General features: G+C 41.4%; 1 protein-coding gene across 2 annotated transcripts in view; it reads right to left on the bottom strand.

Annotated features, from left to right (window-relative positions):
* SLC44A3 (solute carrier family 44 member 3) overlaps positions 1-18380 on the bottom strand; it is a 37989-nt gene extending 19609 nt beyond the window's left edge. The window contains exons 1-10 of one of the 2 annotated variants that reach the window (XM_048944394.1): positions 18236-18380; positions 17938-18045; positions 15785-15927; positions 15049-15185; positions 13619-13712; positions 11947-12116; positions 11449-11538; positions 10690-10814; positions 9000-9186; positions 1764-1929 (exon numbers count right to left, since the gene is read on the bottom strand). In XM_048944394.1, coding sequence (XP_048800351.1) covers positions 1764-1929; positions 9000-9186; positions 10690-10814; positions 11449-11538; positions 11947-12116; positions 13619-13712; positions 15049-15185; positions 15785-15927; positions 17938-18045; positions 18236-18262 — 1247 coding nt within the window. In that variant the 5' untranslated portion in view covers positions 18263-18380. Of the gene's footprint in view, positions 1-1763; positions 1930-8999; positions 9187-10689; positions 10815-11448; positions 11539-11946; positions 12117-13618; positions 13713-15048; positions 15186-15784; positions 15928-16596; positions 16794-17937; positions 18046-18235 lie in introns of those variants that run through there. The other variant, XM_048944395.1, reaches the window with a different exon arrangement.
* Between the last annotated feature and the right edge of the window lie 1988 nt (positions 18381-20368).

Genomic DNA, 20368 nt, shown 5'->3' with positions numbered 1-20368 from the left:
CATGAAGAAGATATGGACAGTGCCTTTACCCTGGGGATTTAGACAGTGTATCGTACAAATATGCACTGCAGCACACAATCACCAAGAAGAGGCAGCAATACTTTTCTCCCCTGATTTCTCAAGCAATTTAAGTGAATACTTACTGTCTCAGCATTCAGCTGCCAAAGCTGAATCAACTGCCTGAGAAACATAAATTTGCTTAGAAGAGCAGCCAGCTGCCCACAGAACCACAGACATACTGGTTACTGGTGTTCAGAGCTTCAACAGGAAAAAGGAGATGATAAATGAAATTGAGTTCCTCCCTTTTCTGATCCTTTCATAGCATGTAAAATAATAGTGTCACTCAGCAGACCCCAGCCTTTTAAAAAAGAGCATATTAGATTTTGGCCTGCACTCTTACTAGCCCCAGTTCAGTGGCTTTGCTGTTGGCTGTGCAGAGAATCCTTGCACAGAAGCACTCCTGATCCACGTATTAAACACTGCTTTCCCTTGTATCACTGAATGGGATGACAAAATATCACTTAAAACAGGGCCACTGGCTGTTACCACATCTTCCACCTTGGCTGGTGTGGCTGGAGCACTCCTGCAAGCAAGAACCTGCACTGCCGTCTCTGCTGGGCGGAGGATAAGAGATCACACGAGGTTTTTCTCAGAAACTGAAATGACCAGGAATACATTCTAAAGAGCACTGACAGAAACATGTCACCTGGGGTCTGGAAGAGCCAATAGCTTCCTTCCCAGCCTCCCTAACAGCCAGGTGGCAGCAGCAGGAACTCCAGGCTCCCTGCGTTCTCTCCTTCCATCCTCAGGTTGCCTTCCTTGAGGCAGTTTTCAACAAACCTAGATCACCATTTTCCTCTAACACAAAACAAAGAAACCCCTTGTAATGCCAGAGCTTTTCACAGACCAGAAAATCTCATTGCCGGGAGCAGAGGAACAGAGCAATGAGGATAAGAGAGCTCATAAATTAATTACAGAGAAAAATGTTTTCTGGATTGTGGAAAAGGTCCAGCAGAGCATTGTGAGATCTAAGACTCTTCCCAAAATGGCAGGGTAGCACTAGGTTGCACTGTGCCAGTGCATGAAAGTATGCTAATTTCATTTTAGAATATTGTATGTGTAAAAACAGGTATAAATTCCAGTAAGTGGGGATTTCCCCTTATTACCGCTACCTTTATGTTCCAGGGCAGTATAAAATTTAAGGAAGTTTGTTTACACATCTCTGAATTCCTAACTGTGCTGTAAAAGCATCTACAGTTATCTGGAAATATCTGCACTGAATGAAAAAAAGCACAGCGGACCAGGAATTTATGCAGTAAGAACAAATGAAAGCCCAGAACAGGGACAAACACTAAGGAAGAAGTCAAGCAGTCTAAGAACACATTAGATGGCTGCAGAGCTATATATTGCTTCTCCATTTGCAGATGATGCAGACTCCTAAAAAGATGTCAAATTCAGCCTTGTGCCCTATGAATGGCAGTTTCCTCAGACAGATGTTTTCTCATGGCTTGTATCAAGGCTCAGTTTGGCCCAATAACTTTAGAAGTAGAGATGAGTCATATTAATAGCATACCATATTACTAGCAAACCCTATAAAATCGTACTTAAAATCTTGCAACAATCAATACTATTTTATATTACAATATTAATACCCAAGATACCGATATAAACTGCAACCTATTTCAGACTAACTTGCCTGGAAAGAGGCTGAAAGCAAATCCTGGTAAAATCCCAAAACTCCAAGGGGGCAATGCAGCACTTACCTGTTGAAGTAACAAGTAACCACTGCTCCAGCAATTGTCATTTGCTGACAGGCAAGAATGAATTCACTAGTCCAAATAAGGCCAACAAAATGATACCATGCCATGTAGCAAATTCCAGAAAAAGCTCTATATTCCACTTGTCCTTCGGAAGTAGTCTGTGCAGTACCTGGGATTGAGATTATGCCATCATATTAATATAAATCACCAGATACAAACAAAAAATGAACTTCACCCTTTTTCTTAAGCTTTCTTTAACAAAATTATAAGTGCTTCTTATCTATTTTCTCGGACAAAACCAGAGAGCCAAAATTTTAATTGAAATAGAATTTTGAAAACTAAAATTTTACAATTTAACATTGTCCAATGTTACTACAGTATTGAGGAACACTGACAAATGCATTCATTCAAGCTAAATACAATTGTTTCTACCCCTATTAATAACATAGAATTCATTCCACGCTGAAAAGACGGCTTTTCACAAAAGGTAGGCATAACTCAGACAACTGAGCAATCAGACCTTTCCCCATGCAATCCAATTTATGCCACTTCACTTTGAAGTCCAGTCAGGGGATAATGGCATTGGAACATTCATTCCTAGTGAAAGGTCACTAGTCCTACCACTCCATTTTTGGGTTTGTTTGCTTGTTTGTTAAGTTTACCAGGCCTTTAATTCATTACCCTTCAAGATCACAGAATAAAATGAGCTCTGGAGGTGAGCAGTTTCCTATTCTAACTGTACAACATAAAGAAAGGGAGACACAGAATTGTCTTTTACTACTGGAACAGCATTCTAACATCAGTACTGAAGCGCGCCATCTTCAAGAATACCACAGACATCAAACTATCTAAAAAGTGGTTAATTCCACCTTTTATTTTTGTACAATAAAAGAGTGCATACTCAACAATATCTAGAAGTAGAAACAATAAGGGTTTGGTTTTCATCATCAGGTTTAGACAAGCTTTACAAGTCTTCAGAATCTAAGTCCATTTGCCTGTAAATTACAAAAATATGAATCCACCCCACAGTTGCTTTGCAAAATTATCTTCAAGTGCTTCGAAAGGACCAAAAAACACTACCTGGCTGTATAATTGTTATTATATGGTCTGCTTAAAAAAAAAAAAAACTTGAATTACTTAGCTTCAACAACATTAGCAAAATAAACCCATCTATCCTAGATTTTCTGAGAAGAAATATTTGCTATTGAAGGACAAAAATAATTAAAAAAAAAAAAAAAGAATAAATCTATGAATGGATTTATAGCCTAGAAGCTAAGCATTCTTCCCACAGCTAAGCCAATCTTATTCTCAGCACTCTGGAAATCAAGACTTGCATCCATCAACATGCTACAGTGGGCCTCCAGGAGGAGCTTGTAGGTACTGTACCAGACTTGGCCATCAAGGCAACCTTTGCTGAAGGGCAAACAGACATTTTTTATTTTCTGAAAAGTTATCAGTTTTAACTTGCTTAGTAAATCCTTCACAGTGATGTAAAGTTGGTCACTCATAGAAATAGCACTGCTTCTATTATACTCAAGTGTATTTTAAGACTCTGAAATGCAAGATACTTGCTGTGAAGAAGCTAATTCTCTTGGTAAGATCTCCTATCACACACTTCCAGCCATTCCTCCATATCCCTTGCCACCTCGTTTTTAAGTTTGGATCCAGAGTTGTTTTTCCTTTTTAGACACGAATTTTTGAGGACAGATTCATCTACTTCAGTACAATAAAATAGCTATGTGTTATATCATTTCTTGTCCTGAATTCAAGGGGGCCTTCATCTCCATTTCTTCCTCCGGGGATTCTAGACTGCTGTTTTCCTGCAGCCAGAGCCTGCCCTCAACATGCTCATTAACCACAGCCTATAGTCCTTCCTTAGGAACTTGGGCAAATGCTAGGTCGGCACTGCACAAGAAGATCTCCCACCTTTCTGTTTCTGTGCAGAGACATTATGCCATTTGGTAACAGAATTAACCATGCTTTCCACCATGCAATTCACCTGAGTATTTCTTTCACCAAGGAGGCACATTTCAGGTTTTACATCTCTAGCTTTGTCACGACGATTGACAATAATCTGTATTGTAAACTACTTCCTTTTGCTTTTTAACAGCTTTCTAAAATAAGCAACTGCAGTACGAGCAGCAATGGTTTTGCCCTTTATGACCAGCCTGAGACGAGAGCACGTACAGCACTGTACTGCACTGCACAGAAATCAGGCACATCCACCTGTGAATTCAACATTACCACTGCTGTTTAGCTAAGGTGAACTAGTTTTGTAACCTCACAAAATTTATCAGCGTAAACATCTGTCTGATACCCCTTCTGATGTACTGTTCTGATGTGGCCCAATACATAACAGTGCTGGCAAGAGAATTACAATGCTATTGTAACATATTGTAAAATACAATGTTATTTGTCATATGTCACTCCTGGTAGCATGGATAAACTTCAAAAGATAGAATAGACACCCTGCTGACAAAAGCATCTTTCTCATCACTTCACTGTGATCTGTTTGTGCAAGCTAAACCTTCCCAACAAAGCCATGAAAGACAGTTTTCATTTGTCAGCAGAGTATTTTTCCTCCAATAAGAGGAAAATAACCCTCCAATAAGAGGAAAATAATCATAGCAAAGTGTGCCAAAAAACAATCTTTCTGATGTACCACGCACTCTTAGTGGTGATGCTAAGTCAGTAAAGAATGTAAAGAACTGCGGACCTTCCAGATGAAACACCAAATCTGAAACCTCTGATCAGTACAAGTGCTGATCTGCTGCAAATACTTCAAAGCAGTGCTGTTAACAACGCAAACAGCTGTAAGCATTTGCAGCAGCATTCAGAACAGTTTCCCCCCCTGACTCAGCAGCCCAGTGCTGTGCCACCATGTCAGTCAGCACAGCAATGCCACAATAAAGCCAGCGCATGCACAGCACCACCAGCTGCACTCTGGTCCTTTAAGACTTATGTTAGATGCTCTTATTTGGCAACAGCTGCTGCAAGTTTTTGCTGATGCCTGGAGCAGCAGGCTGCTTCCAGGGATGAAAATTCCTGGGAAGTCCAGTTTAGCAGTTTCCTTATCAGAAATAAAGAACCACTGCCCAGAAAATACTGAGAGCTTGTTTATCAGTTCCTGTTAACATGAAAATACAACATGAACTTCCCACTGCTAAGCGAGGAAAGATTCTGGCAGCATATACCGCGTCTTCATATGTCCTCCAACAGAGTTTATTGTGTTCTTCTATTTAGTTTTTTCCCATGTAGTGTTATTTATAGCTAAGCTAGTCAACTGTAATTGGAAAGTCAAGGATCCTGCAGGAAATAAGTCCTCATTGTTGGTTTAGCTACTGAAAAACTTGATACAACAGTTCTATTGATCCACTGCCTATAGCATGCACCTTCACAACAGGAAAACCTTATGCTGCTTTCTCATCCTACATTATGTGCACAGTATTTATGCCTTGTGGACTCCACAGCTCCTGCACACCAGGAAGCTGAAAGACATGTATTGCTGTGCCAGACAGTCAGATCTGCAGTGAAATACACCACAAACTCACAAACAATAAGACTTAATAACCCTAAGATCTATCAGCTTTTCTAAAGCACAGATGAATTCCATTCCTACCCTGCTAATGGTTCTAACTGGTGCCACTGTTTGCACTGTCTCCAGTCTCATGGAGTCTGGCATTTCTCCTAGATTTCCAGGTCTGGAATTCACTTGCTCTCTGCTGCTCTTACAGATTCTGAATTACTGAGGTACTTAAACAAGTGCCTACTTTAAAATGCATAAGTAGTCCCACTGATTTTAATAGGCTTATCCATGTGTTTCAAGTAAGTCATGTGCACAAGTACCTTTCTAAGAAACGTCTATTATAGCTCCCAAGAAGGCTGTTTCTGCTCACAGTTACACTAACTGTTGGAGAAGATATAAATAAGGGCCTGTGTGGTGGTATAAAGATCAGGTGCATCACAGCTGAAGCAAAGAGCAGGTGCTCCAGAGCTGTAAGATGCAGAGATGCTTTACATATTACATAACTAGCAAAGGTTCAAGGAAAATGTTAAGAACAGGTGCAGCACAGCAGCAAGCCGAATTCATTTGCCCATTTCATTGTATTAGACTAAAGACTATTAGACTAAATGTCTTCATAAACATTTCAGTTTCTCAGCTTTCTTAATATATCTGCATTTCAAACAGAGCCTCAGAAAACACATTAATGAAAAGCTTAGGTGTCAGAAATGAGACAAAAACAGCTATATTTTACAAAGTAATGCTTGCTAAGCAGCTATCTGTCAACAGAAAACAATTGTTCCAAGAGAGCAGATCTTGGGAGAACTTCAGAGAAGTACTCTCAGCTGATGTAAGAAGCCCACAAAACTCAAAAAAAAAAAAACCACAAAAAACCAAACCCAAACAATAAAGGAAATATCTTCCACCTCCAGGGTGATTAGAGAAAACCAGTATAAAATACAAAGCTGCTCAGCCATCACCATGGTATTAATCAAACAGCACTATATATGTTCACTTATCCTCATCTTGAGCTACAAACAAAATCTAAGCTGTGGTTTATTGGATACAGCGTGGGACAGAACAACTGTCATATTTCTGTCACCTACTTTCTTCAAAACCCCTCAAATCTGTGGGACAGATAAAACAATCTTTCATCATCCCCCCCAGATCATTAAAAGGCTAAAATTGCCTTCGTTGTCTTCGAGCTCCCTTCAAGAGTTACTCTGCAATCAGAGCTGCTGTAAACAACCGAAGAGATTGAGAACAAACCTTTCTCACACAACTTTATCGGCACCTAGCGGGCACCAGGGCTGCTGCAGGGCATTGACACGCCATTTATACAGAGATCTCAGCACTCTGACTTCGCCAAGAACTCAGCTTACACCTGTTGGGTAACAACAGCCACCATTTCACACAGAAAGCAAAATAAAAAGCTCAATTACAAACAGGAATGATAAAACGAATGGCATCAAGCTTTAATCAGAAATATCAGTTGAACACGTGAAGTTGCATTTTTCTACCCACATTCATCCTTAGGCTGTAACTTTGAACTGATGTGGGTTATTTATCATACATAACATTTCCTTCTAAATATCAACACCCTATTTGTTAATAGAAAATTCTTAAAGAATCAACACCCCCACTAAGAACTTCCTGAGGGAAAACCTCGGTCAAAACACACGTTTTACAAGACTCCCCATGTGAGAAATACATACTGATAATTAAGATAATTAAGCCTGGAAACAACCTTCTCTTTCATGCTGAACCTGCTACAAATAGATTCTCCGAAAACTCAGAGCATGCTAGCAATTCACCACCACTCTACAGTGCAACAACATTATGATGCAGCCTTCTGTACTACCTTATGTGTATCACTCTCTGGAAACCTCAGCATCCCTGCTGTGATTGGGAAAGAAAAAAAAGTGAAACGCCTCTGAGCCTGGAGAGCTCTGCTGCACTCTGCATAATACAGCCAGTCTCAAACTTTGAATCCTACTCCCCAAGCCAGCAGAAAAAAAGAGTTGAGTAGAACTGTCTAGCACAAAGTATGCACTCAATAAGGGAAAATGGCACAACACGGAAAAATCATAAAAAGCCTCCAAAAGGTAATTTTCACTGGGATTTATTTCCCTGCAAAGACATGGAATCTGCAACTCACTGCTTTCCTGCAAATCTGTAAAAGCATCTAAGGAAGCATCTGACTTGTTCCCCATTCAGCACTTATCACCACGAGCTAAAACATTTCTATTCTTTTCATGATTGCCACATCTCAATATGACAGATTCAGTTGTACAGTCTAAATTTATGTTCAACAGAGGCAAGCTTCACATCTTTATATGCGCTTATTTAGAATAAGTGTGAATATTCTTACGGGAAAGGTGTCAGTTCAGCTTGAAGTCTAACATGTAGTATGTTCTCTAATATACTTGTTAATTATATATTTAGCAAATCCACTTGTTAGAATTCATTTTGTTTTTACCTGCATAGCTCACCAGAAAACTGAAGGAAAATGAATTCTGCTCTAGCCTAAGCAGCAGGTGACTGACACACAGTGCAGAGAGATGATGTCTCTGGCTGCAAGTGAAGTGGGTGTGAGGGAAAGCGCCATGGGACAGGAGTGAGGTCTCTGCCCCATAGTGACAGGAATACTACCAGTTTTGCAAAAGGTCTTCAAATACAGAAAAAGGTCTTCAACTACAGAAAAACTGGAGGCTTTTCTGGCCAGGACCACAGGCTCAAGGAATGGTAGAATCACAAGACAAAATAATCAGACTTCAGCATCAGAATGTTTGGCTGCATTTGTTTCTCCACGCAAGAATTGCCATGAAGATTCAGAAGAAAACAAACTCATGAATAAGTAAAGCTTCTAGACAAACAGCTGTCTCTACCTGCATCAGTTCTCCACAAATTCTAATCCAGAGGACAACTGACTCTTAGCAGTAGGTACAGAAATTCAAAATGAAAATAAAACTAACACCCAAATCACAATGCTTCCTATGGACAAAAGCTGACATCTGCATGAAGAATTATCCCCAGAGTTGCACACAACCAGCCTAGCTTTCTTCCTTCAGATGACGTTCAAAGGGACATCCTTCCCCTCCCTCACAGTGATGCTTGGCCAAGGGACAGCAACCAAGTTGCCCATTGTCCAATCAGTGACAGATCTGATAGCAGTTTGTCTGTTAGTTATATTATGCTCATAATCTGCTCTTCTTACAGATCCTTCATAAAGAATTGGCTTTCTCTATAGAGCACCTCCTCTACAATCTCAAAGAGTGTCTAGATCGATCCAGATACTATTGTACCAGTCTAAATAATTACAGCGGTTGTCAATAAAGTACTGCTCACAGAGCACTGCCTCCATGACAACTGAACATTGTTTATAGTCAGAGGAGATGAACAGGAAGGAGGACACAACATTCGGTGCAGTTACAAAATGAGAATATGGCTTTCTTCATTTAAATACGTCAAACATATACACATATCCATCATGATTTGATCAGAAGCTAAGTAACTGAGAAAGAAAACAACTAAAGCCCACATCTAAGAGCAAAAATCCTCTCTTCTGTAGTGCTGTGACTCACAGAACTTTAGCAATGACTTCAGCATGAGAAAGAGGGAAGGGAAGGGTAACAGCTGTATAACAAGGCTAGCCCACATAAGACCAGAGGGTCCCATACTTAGAAATTGAACTCAGGAAACAGCATTCATAAGAAAGAAGCAAAGCATACACTTACCTGCAGTTCCTAAGCTAAGCAGCACAGCAACCCAAAATACCCAGAAGATGATCAGAATCAGAAAGGTCCAAAGCGGCTGGAACAGAAGGAAAGGGATTCTGCCGATTATTTTACCAACAATCTGAAAGAGTTGTACGGTGCACTGAAGCCTTTTTCTTAGCACAAGTATAAGGCAAAGCAGAACAACCTGTTAGAGAAAAGAAAGAATTATTAGTTGCTTTTTTTTTTTCCCCTCAAAAAAATTATGAAAAGTTGTCAAGTGCAGGTCCAGGGGATATGGCTTCCACAAAGACATGACAGCAAAGCATTTTTCACAAACACTGTGTGCTGGAAATGCTTCCTAAGACACTGCCTATATTCTCAAGGAGCCTGTGAACTAAAATCTTTGATTTCACAAAATTAACTTTATAAAAGCATTACTACTTAAAATAAAATGGAACTCATAAATCTGTAACTCACGCAGTGGAAACAATCTATTTTTCTTTACAGCAACAAACACAGAGCTATGTTAGCCACAGCATACTGCTTTCATATATCCTGTACGTCATGAACATGTAAACTTCCTTCTACTCCAGTCAGCTTACTGCTGCTCACAGTGGTAGGAGTAGCCAAACCAAATTGGCTGGGTATACATGGAGGCAAAGCAGATGTAAAATGAAACCTCATTTAAAAAATCTTTCTTCCCAAAGCAAAAACCAACCAACCACCACCACCAAGATGCAAAAAATTCACAACCTCACGATTTTTTTTGTATTTGACAGCTATGAACAGCATTTAAAAAAAAAAAAAAAAAGGCTGGAATGTATAAAATAACAAATGCAACCAGTGGCAGCTGGTTGGTTTACCACCAGTTTTCTCGCCTGCTCTGCGAAGAGCAGCCTCAGCAGTAGATGTTCCACAAGTCCTACAACCCACATGAAACCCTTCCTACTCTTTTATTAACAACAGTTAGAAGGTCATTGTTGATAACTTACAGAGAATATGAAAAAATCTGATCTATAACATTTTTATTTTCACCCATCAAGCGTCAGACTGTTCACATCCAATGAATCCCAACCTACGGATCCTAATCTGCTTTAAGAAAATAGAGATGCCATCTTTTTGACAAACATTTCACAAACTACAGACTGTACACTCAGACTGAGCAATGACTCCTTTTACACTGCATCACAATGAGAAACTCTTCAAAAGTTGCAAGACAGATTCAGGTTTTCTGTTGAAAAACAAGGGAAATGAGAGAAAAGCAGAATTTCACCCTGTGGTGTGAGGCAAAGGCACTGCTGCCTGTGCTCTGCCTGCCCCTCCCATTGTGTAACAAAGCCACTCCTCTCTTCAACTGTCAGGGTGGGCTGAATGTACAGGTTGTGCTCACAAGGAGCCAGTGCCTCTCTGCTCACCCATGATTCTCCTAGCTAGCTGATGCACAGGGCAACAGGGATGGAACACAACCGCATTTCTACAAAACTGATGACAATACTGTTTTATATAGAGCTGAAGCATGGCAGAGCCCAGAGCAGATCAATGAGCTTCATAATGAAGATACAAAACTACATAAAATACTATAAGCAAATATTGATTCTGCTTTTCAAATCTGAAAGAAATACGGGATTATTCTTATTGTCGCAAAACCATGGCAGTTCAAATTTTCAAGCCACAGCCCAATCACTGCTTGCAGTAAAATACTACTTACTGTAACTGCTGTAGAGAAGATGGCATATCCAAACAGAAATTTTACATTCTCCTTTTCTGTTTCCAGTTCAGTGCTGGGATCATTCCTGTAGTCGTAGTAGAGCCACCAGAGGACACCCGAGACAACTGCAACAAACAAGCAGCATGAAGGCAGGCAGCACCTCCCCAGGCTGCCTCCCCACAGCCCCTCTGCCCACCCCCAGCTCTGATCAGGAGCTATCATGTAGGAAAGGCACAATGTCAGTGATCACAGAGAAAATTCACATCATGGTCTCTTAGACTGAAGTACAAGCCCAACAGATGATTCGGTTCACTTGCAGCTATTCTAAAACTCAGCCATGTAATTTTGTTGAGGAAATAAGAAGCTGCTACAGAATGGCAAGCTTTAACTGGACACACTCCCACAGTTCTTCCTTTCCATAGCAGACAATGTAAAACTTCACAACACTTTCTTGTGAAACAGCAGTATTTCCATAGCTGCATGCAACAGCCAAAAGAAATGTCATTTCCAGACATCTATAAATGATTAAAACTGATAACCATCCCAACACTCAGCAGCTAGAACAGTATGCCAGATGCTGGCACCCCAAAGCAGGCAGCACTCTGCTTGGAAATGGCTGTGGTTACGAAGGATGGCCTCCAAGAAAGGGACAGCTGTTTGTTCAGCTGCCTCTCTATCAGTTCAATGAGATGGCCCCATTTAGTGGATGCTAAAAGGTAAACTTATATAAGGTATAGCTTACATAAAAGGTATACTTACATAACAACCCAAACACAACCAGTGCAATCAAAGTATGGACCAGAAGCGTCCGAATGAATCTGAAGGTCAAAACCACTATAAAAGAGAAAGCTGAAAAATACACAAAGTAAGTTTATTATGAGTGTCACCACCCATTTAACTTAACTCTTTACTTACTTTACAGGTAAGCTTAACATTCTATTAGAATTTCAAGCTTTTACTTTTAAGAGGGATATGAAAGTTAAAAATCAAAACATTAATATTAATGGCATTATTCTTTTTATCAATGGCTTCTCAGTCCCTTGAAAAGACATACCACATGTGCATTTTAGTCTATTACATTAATCATAACAAAAAACCCAATTCTTTCTTGAGAATGAATCTGTCCAGAAAAATCTGAAGATCAATATATTAAATTAAATAATAAAAAACTAACAAAAGCATTTTGAACTTCACATTTTAATTGAATATTACTATTCACTTTCTATTTAGAACCTCATTTTTTATTTGCAACCTTACCTAGTGCAAGAACACTCAGTCCTATCACAGTATCTCTTCCTGCCAATATTCCACTCAGAATTCGGTGAAAAACATCCATTTCATTAACCATATTTATTAAGACAGATGCATATTTGGAATAGCATTCAACATGTTGTGGAACACACCGATTAAATAATGGAAAAGATTTACTGGAAGGTTAAAAACAAAGATAGAGAAAAAGGATTTCATTACTGGACAAACATTTTCAAACCCACAGAGATTTGAGACCTCTGCAGCACCCCAGCAGCACCCCCAGCACAGTGCTGCAGCAGCTGATAGCCACCATCTGCAGCCCACCAGTCCCCCTCCCTGCCTCCAACATACACACGGAGTCTGACCCAGCAGGACAGGGCTCTGGGCACAGGAGCAGTCTCTTACAAATGCTCAGGCAGTGGTGTCATTTTTCATCTGCAAAATAAACTCTTGGTGGCACCATGCCTGCAATGCTGGGTGAGAACATCAATTCAAGACCAACAAGGGGAAAAAAGTGGATTACTATCTCACTCACCATCAGCACATAGTTCCTATTCTATTCTAGCCTGGCTTCACTCATTCTGATCCCATATCATTACATAAAATCTTAACTCATGAGAGCATGGCTGTAAACTTCATTGTAATTCTAAACTGAACATTTCATATCATTTTGAGGATATTTAAATATTCTAAAGCCTGCTCCAAAACAGTGCTTGTAATGTACATGTAACACCACCAGATATCTACATATAAAACTGTTTGCTTCTTCCAGCTAGCTTATTGAATATATTCATTGTTCCACTCCGGCAAGACTGCACTGCATCAAAGACACATTCATAACCAAGTGGAGAGGTTTGTTCATCAACACATTAAAACTTCTCTGACTAGCTTTGCTTCTACGATGAAATACTACTGTGCAACATGAATATGCTGAGTTCCTTGCCTAATAAGAAAAGGCCTAAAAAGTCAAATATGCCACATTTTTCATCAGTTTGCATGTCTTCCTTTGACCCACAGTGATGGTAACAGCTTCATGTGTCCCCTGCTCCCTCCTGGTGTTTCACCTTCTATTTTCTCATTGGAGCAGTAGATGACTTAGCTCTGCAAACATGGAGATTCCAATTCTTTATTGTATTTTCATAAAGTGGAATTTTAAATAGTGGTTTTAAGGATTTTGACTCACTAACTCATAATAAATAAAAATATACAACTAAGTCAATATATCCACACTTAACATGCTGGAAAATATTAGACCTTGCTGTCCACAGACCTCTGTGCTTCAAGCCAGCTGGCCATGAAATAACTCTTACAAGTAATTTCTGGGTTCAGGATAATAACAGAGGTCTGAGAGCACAGCTCCTTTTCTTAGCACTAAGGGAGAGAGCAAAAATTTTGTGCAGAAAATAAGTCACTTCTGATGTGGAGTGCTCTGCCCCTGATTTGGAGAGAAAACATCTCTAAACAGTAGAGGAACAGAGAGAATGCAGCCCTTGCTCATTTCAGGACAGGACACAAGCGTGTTCTCAGGCACACACAGAAACCCATAAAGATACAGGTACAAAAATAAACAATGCACAACCATTCTGATTTTACATGGCGTCATCTACAGAATGTGAGGAACTAAGAATCCTTAATAATGCAGACATCAGGGCATTGTAAAGCATCCAGCACTTCTTACCTTGGTGGAACGGGCAGCGTGGGACATAGCTCAGCTGCCTTTGGATGTAACGTGTAACTGGAAATGCTCAGGTTGTAAACACAAAGACAAGAACCTAAGAAATAAAAGAAATGGAAAATTAATATTAGTTACAGTTCTGGAGAAAAACACTCTAAGTTTTATTTACACTTCTGCTTTGATCCCTTAGCAGGCCACATTCATCACTGATATTCCAGTAGGAACATAAAATAAATTAGCTACCAGGTAAATCTATAGCAACATCTATGGGATCTTCTGTCTTCTAGACTTAACTGTAACTACCATTCACTGACCTTCATGAAGGATGAGCACATTGTTCCATGGTACAACACTTCTCTGAACCTTTATTCCTTAAGACAACACAAAAACCTGAACTGACACACGGCACAATGGAATAGGGCCCTCATAATTTAGAGCAGAATATGTATCTATCCAGAAGCTTAACATTTCCTACTCTCTGGACTGAACAGTGCCAGGTACTGTGCTAACAATACTCTGCTCCATTACGTCACGCTGCTAGGAAAGAAATGCTGTCTGCATTCAAGCCATTCAAAATGCAATACTGCCCTCTCCCTTGACATAAACATGCAAGCAGTTTTAGCACACGGATGGAACTTCATGCAATTTTACTCAGTTGCACTGAAACTACTTATATATCACAGGGGTTTAGGGCTTTCTGTACATAACTAAATAATGACAAAGTATCCTAAAATGAAATTAAAACAAATGTTGCCAGTTTAAATAGAAACTCTTGTCAAAACATTCAACGAAATGAAAAATAATGGACATCCAGTAAAAAGAGCCACAGCTATCTGTATGGACTGCAGTTTACAGGTATACTATGGAATAAGGGCTAGGCCACAGGTTACTTCATTTATCTGTTGGAAATGAACAAACTGGAGCTGTCTCCTTCGCACAGCAGCTACTCCTAACATTGTACTCATCTTCAATGGCAGAATAAAAAAAAGTCCTACGCAGAATACTAAACTTTGGGCTCTGATGTCAAAATGGATAACACTGCCAGTACACCTCCGGAATTAGTAATTCTACTACAGCTTTAATCAAATTGAAAAGAACCAGTTAGACAAGTTTCTCAAATAGCACATGAGCTCTGCTCACCCACTGCCACCTTCAGCAGCCAGCTTTCTGCTGGATAACCTCAGACTTGTCCAGGAATGAATCAACAATTTTTCAATCTGCATAAGAGAGCTGTACCATATCTAGAAACTATTGTAAATTGTAATGGCTTTGAAATAAAGCAGAGATGGGGGTTTATTTTTGGTTGCTATGGACTGTTCAGGAAACTGACGGTCAGAAATGACTCCCTAGTGTAGCAAACATAAGAATAATAAAGTGAAAGTTTCTCAACTGTTCTACAGATACATTAGATACTCATATTCCCTGTTGCACACCATTGTTCCTTGCAAAACTCTGGAGGTCTTCCAAAGAGTTGAGCTGCTCTTGTGGACAACTAGACACGCACAAGGAAACTGAACTGATTTTGAGGCTTTGCATTTCCGGGCTGCATGAATTCAGAAAGAACACATACCTGGAAAGACAGAAAGATCCTCATTTCAAAAAACAAGCCTCCTGGTTTTCATAGGTTTAAATTCTGAGCCTTCTTTCCATCTTTTTAAAGTGCTATAAAGCAAATGAAACTTTTTCCACTTACAATGAAACAAATGGATTTTGAAGCCAAAAGTTAAGAAGCAATTTGAGAACATGCTCTATTTTTGAACTTCATTTCTTTAACGGGATCAGAAGCTACCAAGGTGGGTGCCCCTCTACAAGCATTAGTTCTCTTGCATGGAATTTTCCAGAATGACAGATAGCCCCAACATTTAACTTCCATAAATACAAAGATTTGTCCACACTGTCCAACAGTTGCTGGTTTGGCAGAAGTCCTAACATCCTACTTAAGAAGAAATCATCACAAAGCAGAACAATGTCATGCACGCATTTTCAAATTCCGCCTTAAATTTTCATTTTGCTCACTGTTTTGCACCATTCCCACACCATTTTATTTGCCTTTTAGTTGAAGTATGCACATACATATGCATGTGATTGACAGCTAGATGATGTATATTCCTGAAGGTAGGTGCAGTTAAAGAATGGTACCTTTAATTAGACATTATCTGAGGTACTTACTTTTTATTAGTCATGTCCTTTCCAGAAAGAGGCACCCCTTTTACAGGAACATTCTTCCTACCACATATGTTCCCAAAGCTGTCATATCCAAGCACAAGTCTTTCTGCAGCACCAGCCATCACAGCGTAGCCAGTTACAAACATCTATAAAAACAGGTTTTTCCATGTGAAATCATGCTATGACAGCTTTTCTCTCCCAATGAATAAATATTCCTTTCAACTTGACTATTTCTGTCTTGTGAACACAAATCATTAAATCTAAAATCCACCCCTCTGCACAAGGCCAGAGCAAGTCACAAGCACAAGTTCAGCCCTATTGTTTCCTTAGACTTCCTTCTTGTCTTCCACAAAGCACCCCAAATAATTTAGCAGAATATTACAGAAGAAAAAAGACAGGATCAGATTCAAATACTTCGAAAGCAGCAGTAAAGTTCTAAACCCCACTTGTGCCAAAGCTTCTGCGTGTTACTGGGCAAGGTCACCCAGGAAGCAACTTTTCCTATGCAGCCACTGCTTCTCAATTTTCAGAGTGCCCCTCAAACCACACCTGCACAACACATCTGCTGAAATACTGAATTTAACCAAAGGCATACTTAAAAAGCAAATATAGTTAAAATGCAGATTAGCTGAAATTTCAGGAATATGTATTCTTGACTGCATTTGAAAAACCTCAAGAGAGCCACATTGTGGACCTGGCTGTTACTGCACTGAGCTTTTAGATACTCTGTTCTACCAAAGCCCCAGCACCAAAAGTGAGCTCCAAGTAAACCTAAGAGGCAGCATCCCTGCTGGCTGAGCTGCAGCAACACTTACTTGGTCAGCACAAGACACTCTGCCTAGGAACGCAGCATAAACTGCCCAAGTAATCAGGGCCAAAACAGCCTTTTAAAGCCAAGAAGCAGTAATTCTTCTGTGAAGCCAGTAAAGTCTTGAGCACTTTTCCCCACAGCTTATTTATAGCACTCCACCCATTGGAGAACTTGGTGATTTAATCATCCCCTCTGTCCCACAGAGAGCAAACCACATTTCGCATATACCAAGGACAAAGCTCTTGGCTCGGTGGCTACATGCAAATTGCTGGCAGCTGCAAGTCTTCTCAGCCCACATTAACCACCACCACCCTGCACACAGCAGCTGAATATTAGCTGTTCTGGAGAGAGGTTTTACATATCAGATCCAGCACAACAGCTTTACTAATTAAGGTCTGTACCTTTGTTATTCTACTTTTAACTTGTGTCTAAAGATAGTATCTAGGCAAAAACTGAGTCTCATACATGAGTAAGTATGTACTTCCTCGGTCCTCAACGTATTCTCATCTGTGCCTGTGTTTACAGTGTAATTATTCAAATAATGCTATTTATAATTATGTTTGCACATTGACACTGTCTTAACATGATGATTTTTACAGAGATGCCATCGTTAAAGCTGACGTACTACTTGTGCTGGATAGCAACCATAAATATTCCAAGTAAGAGATGGCTGAGTGACTGCTGGGAGGCGTGTCCATCTCCACGCACCAGCAATACACACTTACACAGAACCACTCACGTGGTTTCACTTCTTTTCCACTGTGGGAAGAAATCAGTGTCACCTTTTTCATGTAATCTTTAAAAACTCCCAACAAACAAAAGAAAACAAAGCTATCTATGCACTAAATCTATTTCACGGAAACTGAGCAATAAGAACATTCAGAGAAAACACAAATCCAGAATCCTTGCCCCAGTTGCAAAATTCAGCTTACACAGAGCTCAGGATGCACATATATCCTTCTGCATTAGCTTCCATCAAGAGCTCTTAGTAATTCAATCCAAAACTGATCAATAGCATATTCATTCCTCAGTAGGCTCAGAGACGTCATGAAAATCTTTCATGCTTACAAACACAAAACCTGCTCCTAAAAACCTGCACGCTGTCCTAAGCACAGGACAGATAGCGAACTGATTCACCAGAAGAGAGACACGGCGCAAGAGAAAGACTGCACAGAGTTAGATAAGAAGTAATCAGAGTCCAAACAGAGCCCGAACTCGTTCTCGCAAGGAAGCTCCCACTCATCAGCCCTGCCCGCACCTGTGCGGCTCGTTACGGCGCAGCCTGGCCCCACACCGCGCCCCGCGCCGTCCGCGAACTGCGTCTCCCAGGGAAACGCACGCTTACCAAACCGGCCCAGAAAAGGAAGAAGAGGAGCAGCCAGAGAGGGTCTGTGCACTTTCTAGAAATGACCGGCCTCCATTCTCTTAGTTCAGAAACACGATCTCCAGATTCCTAAAATGAAAGAAAAACAAACGAAACACCTGTGAAAGCGAAGTTTCGAACGTCACAGATTTTCTGCAAGCGCAGCCCTGCAGTCACTGCCAGACGCTCCGCTAGCGGGGCCGCTCGGCAGCTCTTTGCCCCAGACCCCGAGGCCCAGTCCCCCTCACCAGCCGCTCCCCTCCGGCCGGCCGCGACTCACCTGCCGCCGCTTCGCTCGCAGCGCCATGTTCCCTGCCGCCCCCCTGCGTGGCGCCGGGTCCCGGTGGGCAGCCGGCGCGGCGGCGACGGGCGCTCGCTAGGGGACGGCTCGACGGGCCGCGGGGCCGGGCCCGCCGGGAGGAGCGCCCCGGCCGGGCAGCGGCACCTCGGGTAGCTCCTCCCGCCGCCGCGGATGGGCGCCGCCGCCCCGTCCCGCCGCAGCCGCGCGGGCGGCATCTTCTCTCGCCGCGGCACGAGTGCGGCTCGGTCCGAAGGGCGCGCGGCGGAAGCGCGGGCGGAGCTCGGAGCTGCGGGATGGGGCTGAGCTGCTGCGGGCGGCGGGAGCGGCCGTGCTGAGCGGGGCTCGGGGAGCCGTCCGCGGCGTGTGCGCGTGAGCTGCGTCCGCACCCTGAAAGAGATGAAAGTTTGCGATCGGTGTAAAATAGACAAAGCCGATATTGCACGTTGAGTAGACGGTGAAGTTGCGTCGTTGCTTCCCGACCGCGTTGGTCAGTTGAAAAATGTGTTCTCCCACGAACAGAAAATCAGCAGTTGCAAGAAAATGGAATTAAATTGGAGCAGTCCTGAAGAGCTGTCGAAGAAGTGATGTGTCTGGTACAGAAGGCAGAACGCAGGGCTGGCTTTGCCCAGAAAAAAGAAGACTGCACTGCTGGGGTGAAAATGTAGAATGAAATGGTGGTGGCAAAGTGGCGCTGATGGAAGTGCCGATACCAGGAACAGGTAGCGATTGATTGATTGGTTGTTTAAAGAATAGACCTGTGCCGCAGAGCGTTGCAGGCTCCTTCTAAGCTAACTGGAAATAAATACATTTCCATAAAATAAGTTAACCTGTGCAGTGTCTCTTAAATTCACTTTTACTGATTTAACAGAGCTCAGTACAATCCACATTTACATCTTAAAACATCATGTAAAGGTTTCTTAAAACCCTGTTCTGCAAAGGATTTCCAAACCTCTCAATTTCCAGCCAGCTCATGGCCCTTGTCTTTATCTGCATTGTACCTTTTAATGTTCATTGTTCATCGCTTTGTACAGTTTTCATAATTTGTGTGAGACTTTGAATAAAATATTAACATGTAATGATACTGCGTTGCAAAAGTAATTTTCTGGCTGTAGATTCTCAGTGGACAAATAACTTTTCCTTCGCTTTGCACTGCTGCGCTTTAAAAAGAAATGAAAAAAAGAAGGCATTTTCCCTCAAAATGCAAATGTGAAAGTTATGTGAAGCTCTTTTTTTTTCTGGAAGGGACAAATAGAAAAACAGCAGAAGTGTTACTAACTTGTAGCTCAGACACAAGGAATAACCCCCTCCTACGATTAAGAAAGATCCCTCTGAAAGAACGCCATGCTAAGGCTGATGCTGGAGTTGATGGCCCACTGTCACCAGCTGCTGCTACTGGCTGCCACTGTTGGCCTGTGCCTTTCTGAAGGATTCTCCTTGAGCTCTGCGTTACATTCGTAGTGTGCATAAAGGAAAACAGCAAGAGGAACAAAGATTTTAATGACACGCAGATGCCAAGCAGCTGAAGTTCATGGGAGAGCACCAGAATGGGGAGCAAGGCCTGCTTTTACCGAGCAGATCCAAGATTTGTGTTTTCTTTCAATCAGTCAAGGAAAACTTATACATGATAGAAAATACATCTGGATTGGAACAGGATTAAAAATAAATACACAAATAAAATATTTTAACTGTTTTTGTTTGTTTTTGTGTCTGAATTTCGATGGCGTTCAAAGGAACCATTCCTTGGCGGAGTGCAGGCGGGTAATGTCAGCGCGTGCCGCTAGGTGGCGCTGTGCCCCCGCTCCGCAGTTCGCGCGGCGCTGCCCAGGCCCTGACGCTGCCAGCAGCAAATCCTGGCAAAGGAAGGTTTTTACGTTACAGTCCAGGAGAATCCCGGGAAGCAGGGCTCAGATATGAAAGGAGGTTTAAAAGTCCACGTACAAAGTCTAAAACTGAAAACTGCTATTTATCCAATCCTGCAGAAGGCCAAATGGCCCAGGCTGGTTCTGCAGCTCAGTAGTTTGAGCACTCATTTGGGACTAAGGAGTTTTAGAACTGACATTGTGTGAGACATTCACAGTTTAACCTAAACAGAAAGAAGATAAAATAATAGAG

The sequence above is a fragment of the Lagopus muta genome, chromosome 5 (genome assembly GCF_023343835.1).
Source record: "Lagopus muta isolate bLagMut1 chromosome 5, bLagMut1 primary, whole genome shotgun sequence".
Lineage (NCBI taxonomy): Eukaryota > Metazoa > Chordata > Aves > Galliformes > Phasianidae > Lagopus > Lagopus muta.
Note: the sequence above shows the minus strand (reverse complement) of the source record. Positions and strands in the feature narration are given on the sequence as shown.